This window comes from Zootoca vivipara, chromosome 5, assembly GCF_963506605.1.
Source record: "Zootoca vivipara chromosome 5, rZooViv1.1, whole genome shotgun sequence".
Taxonomy (NCBI): domain Eukaryota; kingdom Metazoa; phylum Chordata; class Lepidosauria; order Squamata; family Lacertidae; genus Zootoca; species Zootoca vivipara.
In genome coordinates, this window is record NC_083280.1 from 28,763,128 (window position 1) to 28,786,579 (window position 23,452).

Consider the following 23,452-nt stretch of genomic DNA (forward strand, 5'->3'; position numbering starts at 1 on the left):
CATATCTTATCATATTATCTGCTGTACTTCTGGCCAAGTGGAAGACGGATCTGGGTTTAGAAGTTATATAGCCATGCGCTTCAGCAGTGCAAGATATATCTCATTCTCCAGTGACCCTAAAAACAAGAGATTTAAATGTCACTCTGATCTTCAGGCTGAGATGTGGCCTGCTTCTTTCAGTGTCACTCAGAAAATACACTGACATTTTAGGTTTTCTGCTATCATACTGCTCTATCACTTCATATTAATGCAAACTTTTGTCCTTTTTTCTTTTCTTGACTTGCCGTTAAATGAATTAATTTGTTATTTAAATCTATGGTAGAAATTATCTGAGCCAGAGGTTGCCAGCCTTTTTGGGCCTATGGACACAAACCCAAGAAGCTATCTGTTGGCTATTTCAATGAGAGAAGGGGTAGGAAAGGGTAGCCCATGGGCTCTGAGGAAGGCCTTTGTTGGGAATACAGTATGTGGGCCTCGTTTGCAACCCCTGTGCATATACATGATGACTGCCTGGCAAGATACCTTTAAATGTAATATAATGCATGTTTTGTTTCTTCATACATGCCTCTTTTCAGTTACCGTAGTTTGTAGCAGTGCTTTTTTCTGGGGGGACACTGAGGTACGCATACCCCTAAACATTTTGTGAATCTAAGTTTGGCCTCATTGAGAGGTAGTATTTCAATATGAATAGGAAAATGAGTGTACCCCTAAACATTTTTTAAGGAAAAAAAGCACTGGTTTGTAGAATAAGTATAGTATTAAACTATAAGCAGCAGCAGGGGACGCAGGTGGCGCTGTGGGTTAAACCACAGAGCCTAGGGCTTGCCGATCAGAAGGTCGGCTGTTCGAATCCCCGCAACAGGGTGAGCTCCCGTTGCTCAGTCCCATCTCCTGCCAACCTAGCAGTTCGAAAGCATGTCAAAGTGCAAGTAGATAAATAGGTACCGCTACAGCGGGAAGGTAAATGGCATTTCCGTGTGCTGCTCTGGTTCGCCAGAAGCGGCTTTATCATGCTGGCCACATGACCTGGAAGCTGTACGCCGGCTCCCTCGGCCAATAACGCGAGATGAGCGCCGCAACCCCAGAGTCGGTCACGACTGGACCTAATGGTCAAGGGTCCCTTTACCTTTACCTATAAGCAGCAGCAACAGCACATCTGTTCCTTGGTTGTCTCTGCATCAGTCCTATGGATTGACATAAGCAGCAGTGGCACAAGCCCTCAGTTCCACTATAGAATAAAAAGTTTGATCCCGATCTTAGATAAGAAAGACATTTATTCCAATCTTGGTAGCTTTCGTAAGTCAGGAGTGTCCGTAGTGTACAAATAGTGTAGGCTCTTAACTGCCCATTGCAAAAGGGTACCTGTCCAGTTCATATACTTAGCAGAAGTATATTAAAGGGAGGATCTGTCCTGTTGCAAGGGGATGCTGCCCCTTTAAACCAGTATTAAACTACTTAGGAGTTGCTGTGTCAGACCCAAAATCCACATAACACCTCTTAATTTTTATCCTGTTCTGTTCTGTTCTATGCTGCTTCATTAACAAAGTCTCTAAATTGTAAACTGTAGGCCAGGGCTTAATGTGGAATAGCAGCATTCTGGTTTGCACTTCTCATTTGTTTCCACCAGCTCTTCCCTGTGAGGAGATAAAACAGAGCGGTGGATTAGTGTTATGTGTGAACCAGCACTCGGCGGGTTTTTTTCCCTGTTTCTCTCCTAGCAGACCATGGACAGAAGCCAAGATTTATTCCGGGATTACAGATCGTGGTTTCTCTGAAGGGAACAAACCATAAGCACCTGTTCACAAGTAATGCTAAATTAGTTCTCTGGGCTTCCCTCCCCCCCCCCCCCCGGTCTGACATGGAGCTGAGAGGGTTGGGTGCAAATCATTAATAGCAAGCCATGATATATTTTAAGCCATGGTTTACTGTTACATGAGAACTGGGCCTCAGCAGGCCATTTTATAGGATTGAATCGAATATGTATGTGTTTGAAATAATGGTAGAAAAATTCAGGGTACTAAAGAACAGATAAACATATTTTTTGTGGTGACTTGTATTGTTGGAGCGTGTTTGTTCCTTGATTATGGTCAAACCAATTCATGGTATTTATCATCTTTCCTCATAGAAAAGCAATTCATAACTTTTTTAAAAAAAAGCTGTATCGGTTTATATTTAAGTGTCTGTATGAACACATGCATTGTGTCAAAGTAAAAAATGAGCAAGCAGCTGTAATGTTGGTAACTGTGACATTGAAATTCAGCATATTGGACTGTGATAAGAAATGTTAAACATTTCTCACAGCCTAAAGACAGAAAGTGTTGTGACTACCACCCAGTCTTAAAGGCCAAACTAGACATTATGGGGGCAGTTCCATATGTTTAACTATGGAACTGTTCCAGTCACGTAAAAGGTGCGATAGTTCAGTTTTTAAACAAAAAGGCGTGTGCAGGTGAGTACAGAACTATCCTTCCCCTTTAGCCCCTTTTAAAATGTTTTAAGGCCATTTCCAGAATCTTAAGTTCAGCTGAGGAGAAAAACACTTGGCAGAGAAGTTGTGGGGAAGAGAGCTGCAGGTGGTGGAACCATTCTGAACTTGTCCACATGCCCCTTTTTTATTTTAAAACTGGATCTCATTCTCTTTCCTATGTGTGGCTGAGTTCCATATTTAAACACAAGGAACTGCTACTATGCCGCCAAGTCACATCCCCACCATATGCTTAAAGCACCCCTTTCACAGTCATGGCTACCCCGCAAAGAATCCTGGGAGCTGTAGTTTGTTAAGCATGCTGATGGTTGTTAGGAGACCTCTTGCAAAACTACAATTCCCTATACTCTTAGCAAATACAGTTCCCAGGATTCTTTGGGGGAAGCAATGACTGTCAAAGTGGTGTAAGGATGCTTTAAATGTGTGCTGTGGACGTAGCCCTTGTTTGGCTGGGGAGGGGGGAGTTGTTGTTTCCCCCCATTCCTGGTTTCTTCCAACAAATGAACCAACTATCACAGTACAGTAGTGAGTTTCACTTTTGCCGGCCATTGCAAGTAAGGATTTGGAGACTCTGTTGAAACAGGGTGCCAGAGATGAGTCAGAGCAACTGAGAATAGCTCAGCCAGCCATGAAAAGCTCAGCATCATTATAAAATAAGTCAGAGAAAACAAATGAATGACTAAGATGAAAAGCATTGGCAAGCAAGACATTTTGCTGCCCAAGGCAGAGTAGCAAATGGTGGCCCTTCCCTGCCCACCTTCACTCAAGGCCAACCAGATTCTTTTGGCGCCTGAAGCAGAAAATCCTACAACCGCCTCTCCTGCTTTCTGGCAAGTAAAAATGCAGTTACGATAAATAACGGCACCACCAGCAGTTTTCTGCCCCTCCGTGATACCAAAATCAGCAGTCTTAAGTGGAAGCCTCACTCTGCCTGATGGTTGGTCCAACCCGGTAAGATGCAAGGGAGTTCAGTGGAACAGATGATCAAAGGCCTGCAGACAGAATACATTGCAGTGTTTGAGAAAATTAATGAAGGGGCATAATAAGAGCAAAAGGAGAGCTCCGCTGGATCCAGCATTATGTTCTCACAATGGCCAATTGGATGCCTAGAGGAAGCTCACAAGCATGGCAGGAACACAGAAGCACTCCTCCCCGTTTGCTCCCCAGTGTATCAGTATACAAAGGCATACTGCATCTGATACCAGAATTAATATACAGCCATCAAGGCCATTGATATAACCTTACCCTCCATGAATCTGGCTAATGCCCTTTTAAAACTATTGAAGTTGGGGTAGTGGATTCCATAATTTAACTATGTACAGTGTGAGGAAGCAATTCCAAAGAACTTGGCTGACTGGTCTGAAGTTCTAGTGCTATGGGAGCTGTAGGGGAGAAAAAAATCTGCTCCTTAGTTCCCCTCTTCCCCACACCCCATGTAAACTTGCTCTCCAAATACTCCAAAGGCAAGGAGGCAGAGCATCCCAAAGCAATGAAAAAGCAAAGAATGTGGGCAGAGCCCTCTGCAGGTTCATCGTGGATGTCGTGTGACCATTATGTAGCAACCGTTAGTGTATGATGAAAGTGCCACCCACGGCGCCAAATCAGTGGAGTGGATTTGATGAGGGCAATGATTTATAGCTTTGTTTCATGGGCTGCCATCATGAGTTGCTAATCCATCAGTAGTAACATTTTATGACTTGCGTCAGCTCTGCATGACAAACTGCGCCTGACTGTCCTCTATGTCTGCAAATTCTGGATTTCACACTTGCAACATTGTGTACTGCACCACCACACCACATTAACCATGATGATGAAGAAAGCCTGCTTGGGCTCTCTAGTCCAGTCATCCCCATTGTACTTTTTGTTGTTGTTTTGTCTCTGAATAGCTGTACAGTAATTTGTCTTTTTTCCCCTGGGTGTTAATCAGGGGACTTGGATGAGGCATAGCAGCTTTTGCCAACCTGGTGCCCTCAGATGTTTTGGGACTACGAGCCAGTAGAGCTAGCTGGCTGGAGCTTGATTGGAACATTAATCCAAAATATACAGTATACCAGGTTGGCAAAGGCTGAAGCACAGCATGAAGTTTGTTTGTTTTTATCTTGGAATCTGTCAAGCTGAGTGAATGCTGCCATTGCATATCAGTTGCGTCTCTAGAACTGTACTTGAGGAGGAAGAGAACACTTAATTGTATTGTTGAAGCCGGACAGATGCTGTTATGTCCAGCTAAGGTCTTTATTCTCAGTTTTTAAATGGCACCAGGGAGTTATTTTAGAGCATACTTCCAAAAGCAGCAAAATGAGCCAGTCAATAGACTTGCACTGCCAACCTAGAAAACAGCAGGGATTGAAGTGATCTGTGTTGGGAAGGACTTAAAAATGAAGCCGTATTTGATTTGTTTATGCCAATGAGTCACTAAATGATTTTCTCTCTTCAGCAACTTTGAATCCCCACTGATGTATGAAGTTTCAGAGCACCAGAGCAGTGGCACAGATAGTTCAGGAAGCAGTCTTGGAAGCTCGGTCACAGCATGTAAGAAGGTAACTTGCATTATTATTAATCAGATTGCATTATTAAAATAAACTTTGCATTATTAAAATAAGCTTGCGTTATTCTTAACCAGCAGGTTGACTGTACTGCTGAGCTGTTGTCTCAATAGTGATTGAAGCCCAAGCTGTACGGTAAATAAAAAATATGAAATGCAAAATTCAGCATGAACATCTGGATATGGGCAAAAAAAATGCATTGGCTGGATATGCCAAAAATGTTTGGTGTCTTGTGTTTATGGACAACCTGATCTTGCTGTGCTCCTTTCACTGTAGAGACAAACTGCGGCTTGGGCCAATGAAACTCTCAAGGGCAAATGGTTCTAGGAAAGTGAACACAGATGCTCCACCACTGGAGTTTCTGTGACTGGGCATGGACAGAAAGGGTAGACTTGAGTCCTAGCACTTGATTGAGGGGATGAGTTGCCCACTCCATGTATGTCTGGGACCTCTGAGCTGAATCATATGTATCATCAGCTTGGTTGGAATGGGTCAGGCATTAAGTGTACTTACCAGTGATAATATTCACAGTCGTTATTCTATTTTCAGTTAGCTGAAGTAAATAAGATGGAAATTGATTTCCTGCGGATATCCTTCTTAGAAAAAAAACTTGCTAAGTGGGAAAAGCTCCAAATGTAATTAAGATTTAAGATTACGACAGGCAATTGAGCTAATATCTCAACTTGTACTCCACATTTCGAGTTCAGAAAATAAAAGGAAAAGGAAGCAAGGCCAAATGGACACGTGGCAAACTATGGGCGAGCTCTATAGCATATGGGGAGAGATGTTGGGCTCCTTGCACCAGGGCCGGCCCTACGGCCAGGCTGGATGGCGCAGGGCACCACGGTGCTGGCCCGCCAGGAGGGCGCCGCGAGCTGCGCCTGCCCACTGGCCCGCTGGTCCGCCGTGCAGCTGCGCCCACGGCAACCGCGCTGTGCCTGCCCGCCCGCTGTGCAGCAGCGCCTGTGGCAGCTGTGCTGTGCCCACCCGCCCACCACGCTGGGAAACAGGGCGGCAGGGCGCCGGAGGGGTCCGGCACACCACGGCGCCAGGGGCACTTAAGACGGCCCTGCCTTGCACCATCACTTCCCATTACATGTGAAGGAGCACGCATACCACATACAGTATTTGCTTTATTTGAGTCAGGCAATGGATGAAGCATTTTATTTATAATTTTGTTTTCTTATATTCCACCTTCCTTCCATCCATTGTGAAACCTAAGACAGTGTAGATGTGGTACTCAGGTAAGTCTTCAGTCTGGACACTGACCGGACTCGGGCCTTCCTAGCTTCATCAAGGTGGTGGTGGCTTCCTATGCCTTCATGTCATGCGCTGGACTCATGTTGCTCACATCCAGGTACAACCAGACAAGCTCAGTGGAGGGCAGAATCTTTCTCTCATTTGGCAGCTTCTTTTAAGACAGCTCAGCTGAGAGCTATAATGGTGCCTAAGTGAATCCTCACAGTGGATTCAGTTTATGAGTCATATCTGCCGCTAGCTTTGCTTGAGACTGAGAATTCTATTCCAAAAAGAAGAAGAAAAAGTAGTTTGATATTGGTCTGCACTGCTTTGTTAGCTATCTACAATTTGTCAGATATCTAGAACAGGATTTCTGCTGACCATGCACATCTCTGAGGGCTTTAGTTTCATTCTGACATTATGAAGCCATTCTTAAGCTCTCCTGCCTGCTAAGGTGAGCTGGCTGGCTGATCAGAGAATGGCCTATTCCAGGGTTTCACTCTACTTACAGAATGCTATTCCTATTTCAGTTTGTGGTGACCAGTGTTAGAAGTGATGTGAAAACTTTTCTATAGGACAAGCTATATTGGTAGCTAAATGTGACCTCCAGGTCCCCAATACTAGACCTTACCTGTAGATAGTTGCATTCATGTAGGTTTCCTAAATTTCAGTGCTAAAGATGTTGGCATCTTAGAGTTCTTCAGTCTCGATTGAATTTTTTTTCGAGCTTTTGAACATTTTAACGAGCTTTGAGTCTGTTTTCTGCTTTTGCAGTTCTGTAACATTCCAAAGTGAGACATGGACAGCATTGTAGGGAATTTGACTACAGTAATACCTCGGGTTACGAACACGATCCGTTCCGGATCGCAGTTCGTAACCCGAAAAGTTCGTAACCCGAACGCAACCCGAAGTGCCATTTTCTGCATGCGCAAAGCGCTATTTTTGCAATTTTCGCACTTTGCGCATGCGCAGACCGCCCGCGCGCTGCTTCTGCGCACGCGCGTGGGGTGAAAACACTTCCGGGTTTGCGCAGTTAGTAACCCAAATTGTTCACAAACCGAGGTGGTCGTAACCCGAGGTACGACTGTAGGTGAGTCTTGGGACCGCTTCTGAATCTACAGTTCTATGATTCAATGCTCTGGGATGCTCCCACACTGGGAGCACATACATTTCCTTATGAGGGAGATCCCCAAGCTCATTTTCTGTATTTTACAGGCAAAGCATGGAAACAGCAAAATGTGGCCAACTTTGACCCCTATTTCAGTGTGGGAGAACCTCTCTGTTTTTACTGCAGCCTCTTGACAGCTCATTTAATATTCTATGTAACCAAAAATAAATATTCCATTCCACATAAATATGATTCACCTGTATTTTGACAATAGCAGGAATTGATGTAAATTGAAAGGGTTATTATAAGATGTGTTAACATGGGAAATGTCTCTGAGTCCTCATCATAAGCCATTACAGCCCATCAGCTTCTCTCCACACATTTTATTAATTTAATGGATTTCGTTCTCTCTTTTTTAAAAAAGTAGATTTATCATTTGCAATGGACTGCCACTGGCAGAGAATAAATTACACATCCCATCCAAGGTGCCAAAGATCAGTTCACTGTCCCCATTTCAAAAAATGCTTTCAAAAAGAACAAGCCACCAAACTCTCATCTTGTTTTGCCTGTTTTATGCTCATCTCTTTTTGATGAGCTTTAATTAACTATAGCAATTAAGACTTCCAGGCAAAAGCATGTTGCCATCTCCTGTGTGGAGCAGAGCTCCATTACATATTAAAGCTGCAATTCTATACTGATTTACCTGGGAGTAAGCCCATTGAATTCAGTGGGACTTACTCCCAATAGACATGTGTAGGATTCATCTGTAATATTAGTCACTTAGAGAATGATGAGGTTATACTGAATTTATGGGCTGCTTTCCCCCCCCCCCCCCGGGCAAAACTATTAAGTTTTCATTGCATGTATTGTTAGATACTGTTTGTGTTCACTGATTGACAGTTGACAACACACTGGATAATCGTGACAGTTCAGTCTAGACGGAAGTGGCAAAGGGCTTTGTTTGTTTTGGGGGCAGTGGAGACATTGTCACTTAGACTTCTCAGCCATGAATTCTCTTAACGATCTTGGAAAAATAACATTGTGGATTCTCAGTTTTCTGTTTGTGGAATGGGAAGATAATGGCCTACGTCATACAGTTTTTGAGAGGATGGAGATGGGATTTTCATCATGGAATCATAGGGTTAGAGGTACCCACAAGGATCATCTATTCTATTCCAAATCCTTCCTCTTAATCAGGATGTCACCTTTCTCAAACATTTCTGAAATGCCATTGCATGCTCAATGAAGCAGATTCTAGAGTCTCCTAAGCATCCCATTTCATTGCTTCAACCACAGTACCTGGGATTTGAAATACAAATAGTATTTCAGCAGGAACCCCCCCCCCCAATTTTCCTGTTAAGCATCTTAAAAAAGCATCTCATTCAACTGATCTATTAACATGAAGAGTTAAGAGTTAATATGAGGAGTAAAGGGATTATATTAAGCAAACCAAGACTGAATCAAGCCTTTTCCTGTTAGGTTTATGTCAAAGTTCGGCCTTTGAGTTGTTAAACTTTGCTGGTTTGTTTGATGTAGGGAACCATTCTGCCTCAGAAATAATGAAAGGTTTTATTTGGGTGCTCATACTCAGAAGGGACTGTTCTACCGGTCTTTCTTGAAAAATCCTCTCTTGTCTCAAGCAATTGTCTCAAATTTTTGTGGTTAAAAACTCCTAGGGTGCGATGAATGCGGTACTGTTTTGTGCAAAAATGCCAACAGTGGAAATTAATTATTTGATTAGGCAATATCATAGTCAATTTGATATAGTAAGCCTTACACTCTAGATAGCTTTAAATGGGGGAATTACTGTTGTTGCAGAAGTGGTAGCAGCTATTGTTTAACATGCCCTTCTATTTGAAAACCTTTTATTAGACCATAAAGGCATGGCAATTTTTTAAAGAGTAATATTAGGACAATAACAGAGCAATGCTAACAGTGAATGACACCACTCAACCTACCACTTCCTTCTAAAAGAGAAATGAACCCCGAGTCTGAATTAGAGGAAGGGCTTTAGCTTAGTGGAAGAATAACTGCTTTGCGTTGCAAAGATCCCAACTTCTCATGGTAGGGCTTGAGAGAGGCCCCATGTCTGAAGCCCTGGAAAGCCACTGCCTATTGGTGTAGAGAACAATTCTGAGCCAGGTGGACCAGTGGTCTGCCTTGGTATAGGACAGCTTCCTGTGTTGTACTTAACCTGAAAGTGAGCCCCATTAAACTGTTGTTGTTGTTTAACCACCCTGTGGTGACTTCCAGCCTTTTCTCTATTTCGGTTTCTGTGTCAAATTCCTGAGTAGACGTGCACAAGAATTGTGCTTGCTTTCTGGAGACAGGAGGAGGCCTGCCAAAAATATGTATGTTTCACCAGCTCGTATTATATATATATATATATATATATATATATATATATATATATATATATATATATATATATATAATACGAAAGGAAAGTCCGATGCTGTAAAGAAAAATATTGCATAGGAACCTGGAATGTAAGAACCATGAATAGAGGTAAGCTGGATGTGGTCAAAAATGAGATGACAAGAATAAATATCGACATCCTGGGCATCAGTGAACTAAAATGGAAGGGAATGGGCGAATTCAGTTCGGGTGACTATCATATCTACTACTGTGGGCAAGAATCCTGTAGTAGAAATGGAGTGGCCCTCATAGTCAACAAAAGAGTGGCAAAAGCTGTAATGGGATGCAATCTCAAAAATGACAGAATGATCTCGATACGAATCCAAGGCAGACCTTTTAACATCACAGTAATCCAAGTTTATGCACCAACTACCGGAGCTGAAGAAAGTGAAATTGACCAATTCTATGAAGACCTACAACACCTTCTAGAAATGACACCAAAGAAGGATGTTCTTCTCATTACAGGGGATTGGAATGCTAAAGTAGGGAATCAAGAGATAAAAGGAACAACTGGCAAGTTTGGCCTTGGAGTTCAAAATGAAGCAGGGCAAAGGCTAATAGAGTTCTGTCAAGAGAACAAGCTGGTCATCACAAACACTCTCTTCCAACAACACAAGAGACGACTCTACACATGGATATCACCAAATGGGCAGCATCGAAATCAGATTGATTATATTCTCTGCAGCCAAAGATGGAGAAGCTCTATACAGTCAGCAAAAACAAGACCTGGAGCTGACTGTAACTCAGATCATCAGCTTCTTATAGCAAAATTCCAGCTTAAACTAAAGAAAGTAGGAAAAACCACTGGGCCAGTAAGATACAATCTGAATCAAATCCCTTATGAATACACAGTGGAAGTGAGGAACAGGTTTAAGGATTTAGATTTGGTGGACAGAGTGCCTGAAGAACTATGGATGGAGGCTCGTAACATTATACAGGAGGCAGCAACGAAAACCATCCCAAGGAAAAGGAAATGCAAGAAGGCAAAATGGCTGTCCAGCGAGGCCTTACGAATAGCGGAGGAGAGGAGGCAAGCAAAATGCAAGGGAGATAGGGAAAGATACAGGAAACTGAATGCAGATTTCCAAAAAACAGCAAGGAGAGATAAGAGGGTCTTCTTAAATGAGCAATGCAAAGAAATAGAGGAAAACAATAGAATGGGGAAAACCAGAGATCTGTTCAAGAAAATTGGAGATATGAAAGGAACATTTCGTACAAAGATTATCATAATCAAGGACAAAAGTGGTAAGGACCTAACAGAAGCAGAAGACATCAAGAAGAGGTGGCAAGAATGCACAGAGGAATTATACCAGAAAGATATGGAGGTCTCGTACACCCCAGGTAGTGTGTTTGCTGACCTTGAGCCAGACATCTTGGAGAGTGAAGTCAAATGGGCCTTAGAAAGCACTGCTAATAACAAAGCCAGTGGAAGTGATGATATTCCAGCTGAACTATTTAAAATTTTAAAAGATGATGCTGTTAAGGTGCTACACCCAATATGCCAGCAAGTTTGGAAAACTCAGCAATGGCCAGAGGATTGGAGAAGATCAGTCTACGTCCCAATTCCAAAGAAGGGCAGTGCCAAAGAATGCTCCAACTACCGCACAATTGCGCTCATTTCACACGCTAGCAAGGTTATGCTTAAAATTCTACAAGGCAGGCTTAGGCAGTATGTGGACCGAGAACTCCCAGAAGTGCAAGCTGGATTTCGAAAGGGCAGAGGAACCAGAGACCAAATAGCAAACATGCGCTGGATTATGGAGAAAGCTAGAGAGTTCCAGAAAAACGTCTACTTCTGCTTCATTGACTATGCAAAAGCCTTTGACTGTGTCGACCACAGCAAACTATGGCAAGTTCTTAAAGAAATGGGAGTGCCTGATCACCTCATCTGTCTCCTGAGAAATCTCTATGTGGGACAAGAAGCTACAGTTAGAACTGGATATGGAACAACTGATTGGTTCAAAATTGGGAAAGGAGTACGACAAGGTTGTATATTGTCTCCCTGCTTATTTAACTTATATGCAGAATTCATCATGCGAAAGGCTGGACTAGATGAATCCCAAGCAGGAATTAAGATTGCCGGAAGAAATATCAACAACCTCAGATATGCAGATGACACAACCTTGATGGCAGAAAGTGAGGAGGAATTAAAGAACCTTTTAATGAGGGTGAAAGAGGAGAGCGCAAAATATGGTCTGAAGCTCAACATCAAAAAAACCAAGATCATGGCCACTGGTCCCATCACCTCCTGGCAAATAGAAGGGGAAGAAATGGAGGCAGTGAGAGATTTTACTTTCTTGGGCTCCTTGATCACTGCAGATGGTGACAGCAGTCACGAAATTAAAAGACGCCTGCTTCTTGGGAGAAAAGCAATGACAAACCTAGACAGCATCTTAAAAAGCAGAGACATCACCTTGCCGACGAAGGTCCGTATAGTTAAAGCTATGGTTTTCCCAGTAGTGATGTATGGAAGTGAGAGCTGGACCATAAAGAAGGCTGATCGCCGAAGAATTGATGCTTTTGAATTATGGTGCTGGAGGAGACTCTTGAGAGTCCCATGGACTGCTAGAAGATCAAACCTATCAATTCTTAAGGAAATCAGCCCTGAGTGCTCCCTGGAAGGACAGATCGTGAAGCTGAGGCTCCAATACTTTGGCCACCTCATGAGAAGAGAAGAATCCTTGGAAAAGACCCTGATGTTGGGAAAGATTGAGGGCACTAGGAGAAGGGGACGACAGAGGACAAGATGGTTGGACAGTGTTCTCGAAGCTACGAACATGAGTTTGACCAAACTACGGGAGGCAGTGCAAGACAGGAGTGCCTGGCGTGCTATGGTCCATGGGGTCACGAAGAGTCGGACACGACTAAACGACTAAACAACAAATATATATATATATATATATATATATATATATATATATATATATATATATATATATATATATATATATATTGATCTTCCTTCCATATATTACAAAATTAAGAAAATACAAACATATATAAAAAAGAAAAAATAGATACAGAATAAAGAAAAGAAAATGAAAATACGAATGTATCAATCTATACATCCACTCTGTTTTTCATTCGTTGTACTATACTTTCATTTGAATATGAATATTTGCAAAAAATATTTGCAAACAATAAAGAAAAACCCCTATCAGCCCTTCACCCCCTCCACCCTGTGGTGACTTCCAGCCTTTTCTCTATTTCGGTTTCTGTGTCAAAATTCCCTTGTATACCTGTTTACATATTTCCTTTCATTTTTGTTTACTTTGCTTGAGCCCTTCACCTTTCTGCTAAGAGATCAGCGTTTTCCACAAAATTTGCCATATATTCGTATTCTCCTGACATTCTCCTCCATCCCTAAAGAGTCAGGTCATTTTGTTCAGTCTTAGCCAGGTGTGGGTATCCTGAAGGCAATAAAGTACTGAGACATGGTGGGAAGGGAACTTGATTCCTCCCTACTCCGCTTCACCTTAGATAACCTCAGTGCAATCTAATTGCCATTCCTTAAATATCCTTGAATCCTCATGGAACAGTTCCACCTGGGAGTTACCTGCATATTACCAGCGGCAAGAATAATCTATCATTAGGTTGCCTAGGGTGGCTTTTGACATGATATGAAATGATGGGGGCTGGCTGTGCCAATCACTTTCACATACTCTCTCTACCTTGGTGTCGAATGTAAGGCAGCTCTTAGATTTAAGTCGCCTGGAATTAATATTCTTAAACAAGCCCCTCTAACTTGCTTCTGGATCAGGCCGGTGGCAGTCGCCATCAGGAATTCACCCATCCCTGTAGCACCAAGGAACAGTCTCAAAGCAACAGGACAGCAATCCCTTCCCATTCCTATTGCATGTTTAAAAACTGAATATTTCACATACTTTGTCCCAAAATCTGATGTCTTGTGATCGAGTATGAATATATATATTTAAAGGGAGATATTCAACTATGCTTTAATCACAGCAGGCATACTGAAATTAAAGCCGCGTTCATGAATTTCAGTGGGTCTACTCTGAGTAAAGCTTAGTTGGCTATCATGAAAATCCTTATGATTTTATGTAAATGGCATTGTGCAGATTGTGGGGAAATACGTCTATTTTTCATTAGGATTCCAATGTACCAGGTAAAGACTGTGTATGCATATTAGCATATTTTGCAAATAAAAAAAGTTGCCAAGAGCCAATTCAAGGAGCAAATCCCATCATTCTTGCATCATAAACTGCTTTATTATAATGAAGTCAAACGACTCAGCTCTCCTACGCAAACAGGTAACAAATAGCCTCATCTTATTTCCATTACCATGATTGGATGAATAGCTGACCGTTTATCTTCCGGCACTTACTCTATGTTGATTGCCTATTTTAAACAGGCATTCATTTACATGAATTAACACATGTAGGTCCATGCAAATTGCTGCTTCCCTGAAATTAAGCTGAAAACATTGCTCAGTACAGACACTTGGAGGGAGATAATGAATAGCATTATGAAGTGTTTTTCAGTAAGTGTTCCTGCTGTGGCTGTTACTCCTTTAGTTAAATCAAGATGAGAGAACCTGTAGCCTTCCAGATGTTGTTGTTGAGCTACAGCTCCCATAATTCCTGATCGTTGGCCATGTTGGCTGGCATTGATAGGTCCAACAACATCTGGGGGGCCACGGATTTCCCACTCCACACCATAGGACCATATGTACTCCTATGCATAGCTGCCAAGTTTTCCCTTTTCTCGCGAGGAAGCCTATTCAGCATAAAGGAATTTCCCTTTAAAAAAGGGAGAACTTGGCAGCTATGCTCCTATGTGAAAAGGCAGGCTTCCCCCCCCCCATGGGTGGGAGAATGTTATTTCTAGTGAGAAACTGATTATGAGAGCTAATCTTGCTAAGATGCCAATATACTGATGTGGTATCCGATAAAACTGCCAGGTGGAAGTTTCATAATTATTTTGCATCCATCTCTTAATTACCAGCTACCAGATTTTTAGAAGACATCTGAAGGCAGCCCTGGAGGCTTTTAATGTTTAATAGATTATTGTATTTTATTTTTCTGTTGGAAGCCGCCCAGAGTGGCAGGGGAAACCCAGCCAGATGGGCGGGGGGTATAAATAAATTATTATTATTATTATTATTATTATTAGCCAGCTGGACGGGGTATAAATAAAATATTATTCTTATTCTTATTCTTATTATTACAGTCAAACCTCCGTTTGCGACCGCCTCCGTTTGCGACCGCTTCGGTTTCCAATCACTGCGGACCCAGAAGTGTTTACATCCGGGTTCCGTGGCGCTTGGATGCACAGAACGATCTGTGCAGAGCATGCGTGCGCGGAAGCGCTCTATCAGCGCTTCACGCACGCGGAGAAGCGTGCCTTGGGAAGCTACGAACTTGGGGAGCAACCGGCTCCCCGGAACCAATTGTGGTCATAAACGGAGGTGTGACTGTATTACCATGCTGCTAATGCAGTAAAAACAATGCAGGAGGAACTTACTAGTTACCAGTCTCTGCAGCCACAGCAGGCGCTGTGATTCTCCAGCAGTTTGACTTCGCCCCTGGAGGTGCACTCCATTGTCTTTCAAGACAGACGGCTGCTAACAATAATAATCTCTTAATTATCTCTATGCACATGAATTTATCCCCAAACTATTATTTCATACATTTCAGATTTTTTCATGCCAACTGATGACTTTCCGAGCATAATTCAAAGTGTTGGTGTTGACCTTTAAAGCCCTAAACGGCCTCGGTCCAGTATACCTGAAGGAGCGTCTCCACCCCCATCGTTCTGCCCGGACACTGAGGTCCAGCGCCGAGGGCCTTCTGGCGGTTCCCTCGCTACGAGAAGCCAAGTTACAGGGAACCAGGCAGAGGGCCTTCTCGGTAGTGGCACCCACCCTGTCGAATGCCCCCCCACCAGAGGTCAAAGAGAACAACAATTACCAGACCTTTAGAAGGCATCTCAAGGCAGCCCTGTTTAGGGAAGCTTTTAATGTTTGATGGATTTCTGTATTTTAATGTTTTGTTGGAAGCCACCCAGAGTGGCTGGGGGAACCCGGCCAGATGGGCGGGGTATAAATAATAAATTATTATTATTATTATATTTCAAGTCAATCTCCGCCCCCTGCTGTACTCCAAACTCAAAGTGAAATGCATGAGAGAGACAGTTATATCCCTTTATGCAAACAGCAAAGTCGTTCTCCAAGTTGTGGATTCTTGTGTAAGCAAAACACTGCAGCAATATCCCCCCCCCCCCGGAACCATTTGCTTGTATTATTTTTATTAAGCACAATTATTTGTGCCAAACAGAATGATTACATGATTATTAGTTCAATGTATTCAGTGGGACGTACTTCTTGAATAGGCATGTATAAGATGTGCTGTGAAGCTGCTATGATACCTGTACTTACCTGGGAGCAAGTCCCATTGAATTCAACAGGATTTGCTTTTGCGTAGACATATATAGGATTCCAGTGTTCAAATGTATAATTGCCTTCAACTAGTAGTGAAATCCCTAAAAGAGAAGGAATTTGCATCACATTGTTTATATTTTACTAGCACATAATGTGCAGTTCATTTCCCACGATAGTTCACGCATATGAATTTTTATGTACCTTTCCAATCACTTGAATATGGTGTTATTTATTGTGCTTATTTTCAAATGTGGCAAATGGCATCCCATTCACATTACAGAATCAGAGCCTAGAATAATAAGTATACTTTATTACAATATGCTTAGCACCAAATATATGTGTGGTGTCACTGCTTGCCATTTTGAGCTAATGTCACCATTTTTTAAATTAAAAAAAGAGGCATTTCAACGAAGCGTGGCTTTAAAAGGAGGGAAACCCATTTTAATGCAAAATGAGAAAATCCCTTGTATAGAAACATAATGATCTAGGGGAAAAAATTATTTAAAGGTATTAATGCATTATTTTAAAAAAGTTTTGCTTTAAAGAAACAGGGACCGAGCACTCGCTGCTTAGTTTGGGCAGGTTCCAGGTTTGTGCTAACAAAAGCCTGGCCCAGAAGTTCAGTTCTTGAGGACACAATGAGTTTTTGTTTTGAACACTAGCCAGATGATGGACTGAAACATGTGAAACATGTGAAAGATGTTGGGAGAGCGCTCCGGGCTATCTGCAGCGCCCCCTCCCCCCATCTCCTAGCGTCCTCCAGTGAGCATAGCTCTAGAAAAGGCATCCCCTTCTTCTCCAGGGCGCTCCAGCGATCCATAAAGCAACTTGATTTATTCACACTAGCCTTGACACAGCAAAAGGAAAGAGACATCGCAGTTCTAAACTACTATTTATTTACAGACAACAGCATTATGGCACCTGATCTCTCCAGCTCCGAGAACAAGCAGAACAGCGTAAAAGTGAAAGTACAATTTCACAGAATCACACCGGAAGAGAGATGACAGTCTTCCTTTCTCAGGCTCCACTCAGGCATCCTAACAAAAGATAGCGCAGAAAGCAAATGAAGCCATGGTTTAGTAGGCTAGGAATTTAACATTATCCCTGCACATTTTCCCTTCTTCCCCATCGCTCCTTCCATGGCTTTTGGTCTCGTATCATGATTACTTCCATTTTTTATTACATCAAAAATGATGTAAATTCGAATTTTAATATTGGATTGTACGCTACAACCTGAAACCATGATAATGTCCTAATGGTTTTAAGTCCAAGATTAAACCACAGTTTCCCGTGTCAGGTGCTAGTTTTAAGTAATCACTATTTAGGCATCAAAGTCAATGTCCAGGAATTGAAGAGGGGGAACAAGAATGGAGCATGCAGGCACAGTGATTGTTGAATAAACCTTGTTTTATTAAGCCAATATTGTTGCATCCAGATGAGCCCAATGGCAGCGTTCAGATACGTGAATTGTGATAGTCATAGTTAAGAACCTACATGATGGTTTGAGCTTCCAAAGTGAAATTTTGGAAAACAAGCCTTTAAAATAAAGTTTGACTTCCACCACCAGTTTTGCTGGTGTAAGTTCTGCTGGGTTGCCACGTCATGTCACCGTGCTGCAAAAGGACTGGAATTTCTTTCCTTGCCCTGTCTCACCCTATCCCTTTTTTTGGGGGGGGGGACTTACCTCTTTAAATTTGCTTGATGACTTGAAAGCAAAATTGATTTGAAGACTTCCAGTGATGCAGCATCCAGGCTTCATGACTTTGGTGGAAGGAAGACTATGAAATCTTGTGTTTCCACAGGTTCTCTGCAGTAACAGCCTGCTAGAATCAACAGACTACTGGTTCCAGAATCAGAGGACACCATGCCGGATTGGCATCGTGGAGGACAAGTTGGAGAAGAACTATGCCTCTGTAAGTCCTTGAGCGATCCGAACCCTAGCAGGAGAAGAAATGTGTAGTGAATGAATCGTAAATCTGAAAATGTATTGGCTTGTTGTTTGAAAACCACTGCATATTAGCACAAACACAGTCAACTATTTAGACAATCAAAAACGAAATTACGCAACTCTACTGCATGTTCCTGATTTCTGCTATCAGGGCTGGCTCAAATGAGATTAGAGGATTACAGAGCAGGAGAAGGAGTGGCAGGTGAGATTGATCTCAAGAGAGAAGACTACCCAGAGTGGAAGGGAAAAGGTGTCAGTGATGTGGCTTTTGTTAAATTGAAACTTATATAGTATTTTGGCCGCATTCAACTTTTAACAAGTTGCGTTTAGGACTTCTTTTCATATTACATTTCTCCTCTAATGGAGGTTGCTCTGTAGAACGATGCATGTTTATAACCAAGTATAGAGAAATTGTAACATGAAGAGTGGTTATTTGGCTTAAGAGCTAGTTAAGCAACCATAGGTATACATTTGCAACTTGAATATTGGTAAGGAGAACTGTGCGTAGAACAGAACAGAACTTACTCTTCCCAGATTACTTATTTAAAGATGCTTTCCTTATGCAGTAGTCCAACTCCCTTAAACCCCAGCCAGCATGGCCAATGGGCATGGATGATGGGAGTTGTAGTCCAACAATATCTGGACTGCTACACATTTCCCACACCTGTCTTTAATGCTGTGTTCATGCTATCTCTGAACCACCACCAGTAGCAATTATGGTTACTGTAGGAATAACTTCATAAGGCATGCATTTTGCTGCCCATTTTTTAATCAACAAGAACAATTCGGTTATAATGGGGAGTGGAGGCAAGCTGTGCATCCCACAGGTCTGTTTGTGTTCTTACATTGCTTTCAAGCATTGTTCCTAGTATTTGGCATGCCAACTGAGTATTAGTGGTGTGTGTAGTTACTTTATCTTTCAACAGTGAGCATGAGTCAAGCTCCCCTTTATTTTTTATTTTTTTAAAAAAAGCTTTGCATTTTTGGGTCTTTGTTTCCTCCCCTAACCAAAGCTGTTATTACTAGAGAGGTATTTTTAGTTTAATCCCTAGCTCAGTCTTTAAAACACCTTAATTATATTCTACAAAGGAAGAAGAATAAGTTAGTTGGAGGTTAAAACCGTGGCAACAACAAGCCACAGCTCTTTCCCAAAGATGGTACATCAATGACTCCCTGTACACAAGGCCTTTTAAGGGCGTGTCATCATGTGGCCTTCTCATTAGTAAATGTGAAGGAATACAGCCAAGATACAATGTCCTCTCTGTTCCAGCGTTCCACATGTCCCTTATTATTATTAGATCACAAAATTGTTTACTAGCCCATCTGCTTCACACTTGTCTGTGTTAATCATTTGCTGGCTGTAACAGGGATAAAATAACCAAATTGTGTAAAGCTTCCCAGGCTTGCCACCTAGAGACAGTTCTTACCTGCATAAGTGGCCAAGCAACAGCTTCCGTATAATTCTGGTTGGTTTCCACTAGCCAAGGTTCTGTGTGTCTCATTCCACGGTGTTGTGGCAGTGGTGCCATCTTCCCAAAGCTGGAGTGACTTCATGTCAGCAAAAGATTCTCCCCTGGGTGTCTGTAAAGGAGATCCCATGGCTAGGGCTCAGCCTGGCCCCATGCATAATCTCCAGTCCCAACAGATGATCAGGGTGTTGTTTACCTGTTGTGCCTGTTTCTGTCATGCAGAGCATGGTGGTGAACAATATCAGGTTCAGAAGGGGGAGACTCCACTTCAAATGACTGCTCAGCCGGTGAATTCCCCTGCCCTTCTCTCTCACACTTACTTGCTAGGAAAATATTTCTCCCTGATCTTTGTTGTGGAGGATGGCATTAAAATGTAAATATTGCAAGCTCTAATAAGTAACCAAACAGTGCTTTCATACCCTGCTCACCTCCCTCCTTCTCCCCATCCACTCAGCATGAAAAGGAACAAGCTGTTCAGGACCAAATTGCATATAATGCTTAACATATAGCAGACATCCCCAAACTGCGGCCCTCCAGATGTTTTGGCCTACAACTCCCATGATCCCTATCTAGCAGGACCAATGGTCAGGGAAGATGGGAATTGTAGTTCAAAACATCTGGAGGGCCGAAGTTTGGGGATGCCTGACATATAGCATGCAGGAAAAAAAGAACTTCTTCATTTCTGCACAGATTTAAATCTGTGCTGTTTAAATACAGCCTCAGTTGTTATTGGGACCATGAAATACAGAGATTTGGCTCTTCCTTCCCCACCTCCATAAAACTCCTGCCCCCAGGCTATGTGAGTTAGTAAAAAGGTTCCTATTGGCCCCAGTGGAGACTTTATTTTACGAACCCGTCATAGCTGCTTAGGGGAAAGGCAATGTTAGAAACTGAGATATGAAAGCTAGGAGCTAAATGGCACTGTAAACCTAGGTTATGGGCGCTGCAATGGAGTGTCTAGGCACACTTTTTTATAACAAGAATACAAAGCTGAAAATTAATGAACCGCAGCTAAAACCTTATGTTCATTTTTCACATGGTCTAGTTCACATCTGAAGACTGCAAAAAAGCACTACTTCTCCTGCCCGCCCCCCTAATATTCCTGTTGCTGTTGTTTAGTCATTTAATCAAAGCATGTGGGAAGTAGGATTGCTTCATTGTTTGCTGCAGAGTTGGTAAATTGTCTTTGCCTAACTATAAGGCATGCTTATGAGGCTATAACTTGGGATCTGGTTGTTGTTGTTGTTTAGTCGTTTAGTCGTGTCCGACTCTTCGTGACCCCATGGACCATAGCACGCCAGGCACTCCTGTCTTCCACTGCCTCCCACAGTGTGGTCAAACTCATGTTCGTAGCTTCGAGAACACTGTCCTACCATCTCGTCCTCTGTCGTCCCCTTCTCCTTGTGCGCACAATCTTTCCCAACATCAGGGTCTTTTCCAAGGAGTCTTCTCTTCTCATAAGGTGGCCAAAGTATTGGAGCCTCAGCTTCGTGATCTGTCCTTCCAGTGAGCACTCAGGGCTGATATCCTTCAGAATGGATAGGTTTGATCTTCTTGCAGTCCAAGCACTGCGTAGACCTGCCTTGCTTACCAGACAAAAGATGTCTCTTGGGCTCTTGCAGCACAAGTCCCTGTCATGCTTAAGTGGCAACTCATGAACTGGAAGCTTATGTTTTATCTGTTTTAATTTATTGCTGCCTGACTGTGTTCAGGATTGTGGGGTACACCGGGGAAATACCTCAGCTCATCCAATTGCTATTTTACCAGGTTTGTTCTCTTGCTTATTTGCTCTTGCCTGTTACGGGTGTATTTGGAGACCACTTTTCACAAATCCACTTAGTAATAAATAAATAGGAAACTTGCAAAAGTGCTATTAAAAGAACTGGGCAAGGCTGCAAATGATTGCCAAGGCTGTAAATGATGCTCCATAGGGCCAGGTGGTGATGCGGAGTGTGATGTGTATTTGAAGATACTGCCTTTACTTTGCACCTGTGATCTATCACAGCCCTTAGAAACGGAATCCCCAGTGTGTCTTCAGCTTGATGTTGCTTATGCATTGGCACGATTTCTTGCTATCATGAGTCCAGGGTTTACTGTGACAAGGATGACGTCAGGTATAGAGAAATGGTGCCTTGCTAATCATTAGCATATTGTACAAAAGGGTAGCAGATGGCTTGCATGATATAAATATTTATTGGCATATTTTCTTTAAGTTTAAATCACAAGTGACAATCAATTTAGACCGAAACCAAAAAGGAGTAATCCTTAATGAGAAGAAAACATTTACAGCTGTTTCTGAAGCAATGAAACGTGAAGAAATGGGCTCTTGGCATTGCAGCCAAGTAGTTAAACTAAGGACAGTTTTTAATTGCCTATAAAGCCACCGGGATTTTTTTTTTTCTTACGGGCTCTTGAAATATAACTGGCACTAAGTGTCAATTACATTCTTTTCTGAGCACTTTCCAAAATATGGTAAGACACATACTGGTGCTTCTTGAAGCATGTAGGCAGGAGGCGGGGAGTAGAGTGGGAAATCTGACCAAATCTGGTGTGTGTTGCCTTAAAGCAGCAACTTCAAAACCTTCCTAGGCCAAAGAGAGTAAACATTCAGAATGCTTTTAACTAGAGCACTTTCCTTTTCTTTATTTTTGAGTTGTGGATGTGTTTGCTGCCCTGGGCTCCTTCGAGAGGAAGGATGAGATATACATGCAATATATAAGAATAAAATAAATAAATAAATAAATAAATAAATAAATAATACAGTCATACCTCGGTTTAAGTACGCTTCAGATTGAGTACTTACTTTCAATTTAAGTACTCCGCGGACCCATCTGGAACGGATTAATCCACTTTCCATTACTTTCAATGGGAAAGTTCGCTTCAGGTTAAGTACGCTTCAGTTTAAGTACTCTGCGGACCGCCTGGAACAGATTAATCCACTTTCCATTACTTTCAATGGGAAAGTTCGCTTCAGGTTAAGTACACTTTAGGTTAAGTACAGACTTCCGGAACCAATTGTGTACTTAAACCAAAGTACCACTGTAATAGCCTTTGCCCAATCCAGTGTCCTTCAGGTGTTTTGGCTAACTTTCAGCCACTGGGACAAGGAAATCTGCATCATGCCACTTCTTCTCCTCAAAGGGCAAACATTAATTGGGTCAGGAGGGAATGGTTAAGTGCTTTGTCAGACTTCTTCTGTCAAAAGGAGAGCTATTCCCTGCCGTTGCCATGTTTTATCATCCTAAGCAGAGGAACGGGGGAAAGAGTGTGACAGCAAGGACCATGTGTTTTTAGAATGCCAAGAGGCGGGTGGCAGGAAGGAGGGTGTGGCAGTTTCCGGGTACTTCATAAGATATGGTAACAAAAATGAAAGAGGGGAGAATAGTTTGCACAGCAGTTGGCATTACTAGGGTTGCCATATTTCAGACAGTGAATAAAATCTGGCTAGAAAAGTTGTTGAGCTTTTTTGGGCAAATTCATTATTTAACAAATGCCCATTTTGAACTATTTTTATGAGAAAATGGCAAAAACTGCACTGCCAACATGGGCTGCCATACACCCGGATTTTCCCGGAGATTTCCACCCAGACACTGCTGCCGACTGCAATATTCTGTTTTTTTATATAATTTTATTTATTTATTATACAGTACATAATTATTTTAATACACCCACAAAACACCCACAAAATCTTACAAATTAACACATACATACATACATACTCATTACTTATAAACACATTTTTCATTTTAATAAGAAAGAAAAGATAGAAGAAAATAAAGAAAAGTAGAAAAAAGAAAGAAAAGTAGAAAAAGGAGGAAATAAAGAAGGAAATAAGAAAAGAG

The 23,452-nt window shown here is 42.2% G+C and overlaps 1 protein-coding gene across 3 annotated transcripts in view; it reads left to right on the top strand.

Annotated features, from left to right (window-relative positions):
- SPHKAP (SPHK1 interactor, AKAP domain containing) overlaps positions 1-23,452 on the top strand; it is an 81,484-nt gene that overhangs the window by 17,401 nt on the left and 40,631 nt on the right. For all 3 annotated transcript variants that reach the window (XM_035133407.2, XM_060274526.1, XM_060274525.1), the window contains exons 2-3: positions 4,920-5,022; positions 17,996-18,106. In XM_035133407.2, coding sequence (XP_034989298.2) covers positions 4,920-5,022; positions 17,996-18,106 — 214 coding nt within the window. The remainder of the gene's footprint in view (positions 1-4,919; positions 5,023-17,995; positions 18,107-23,452) is intronic.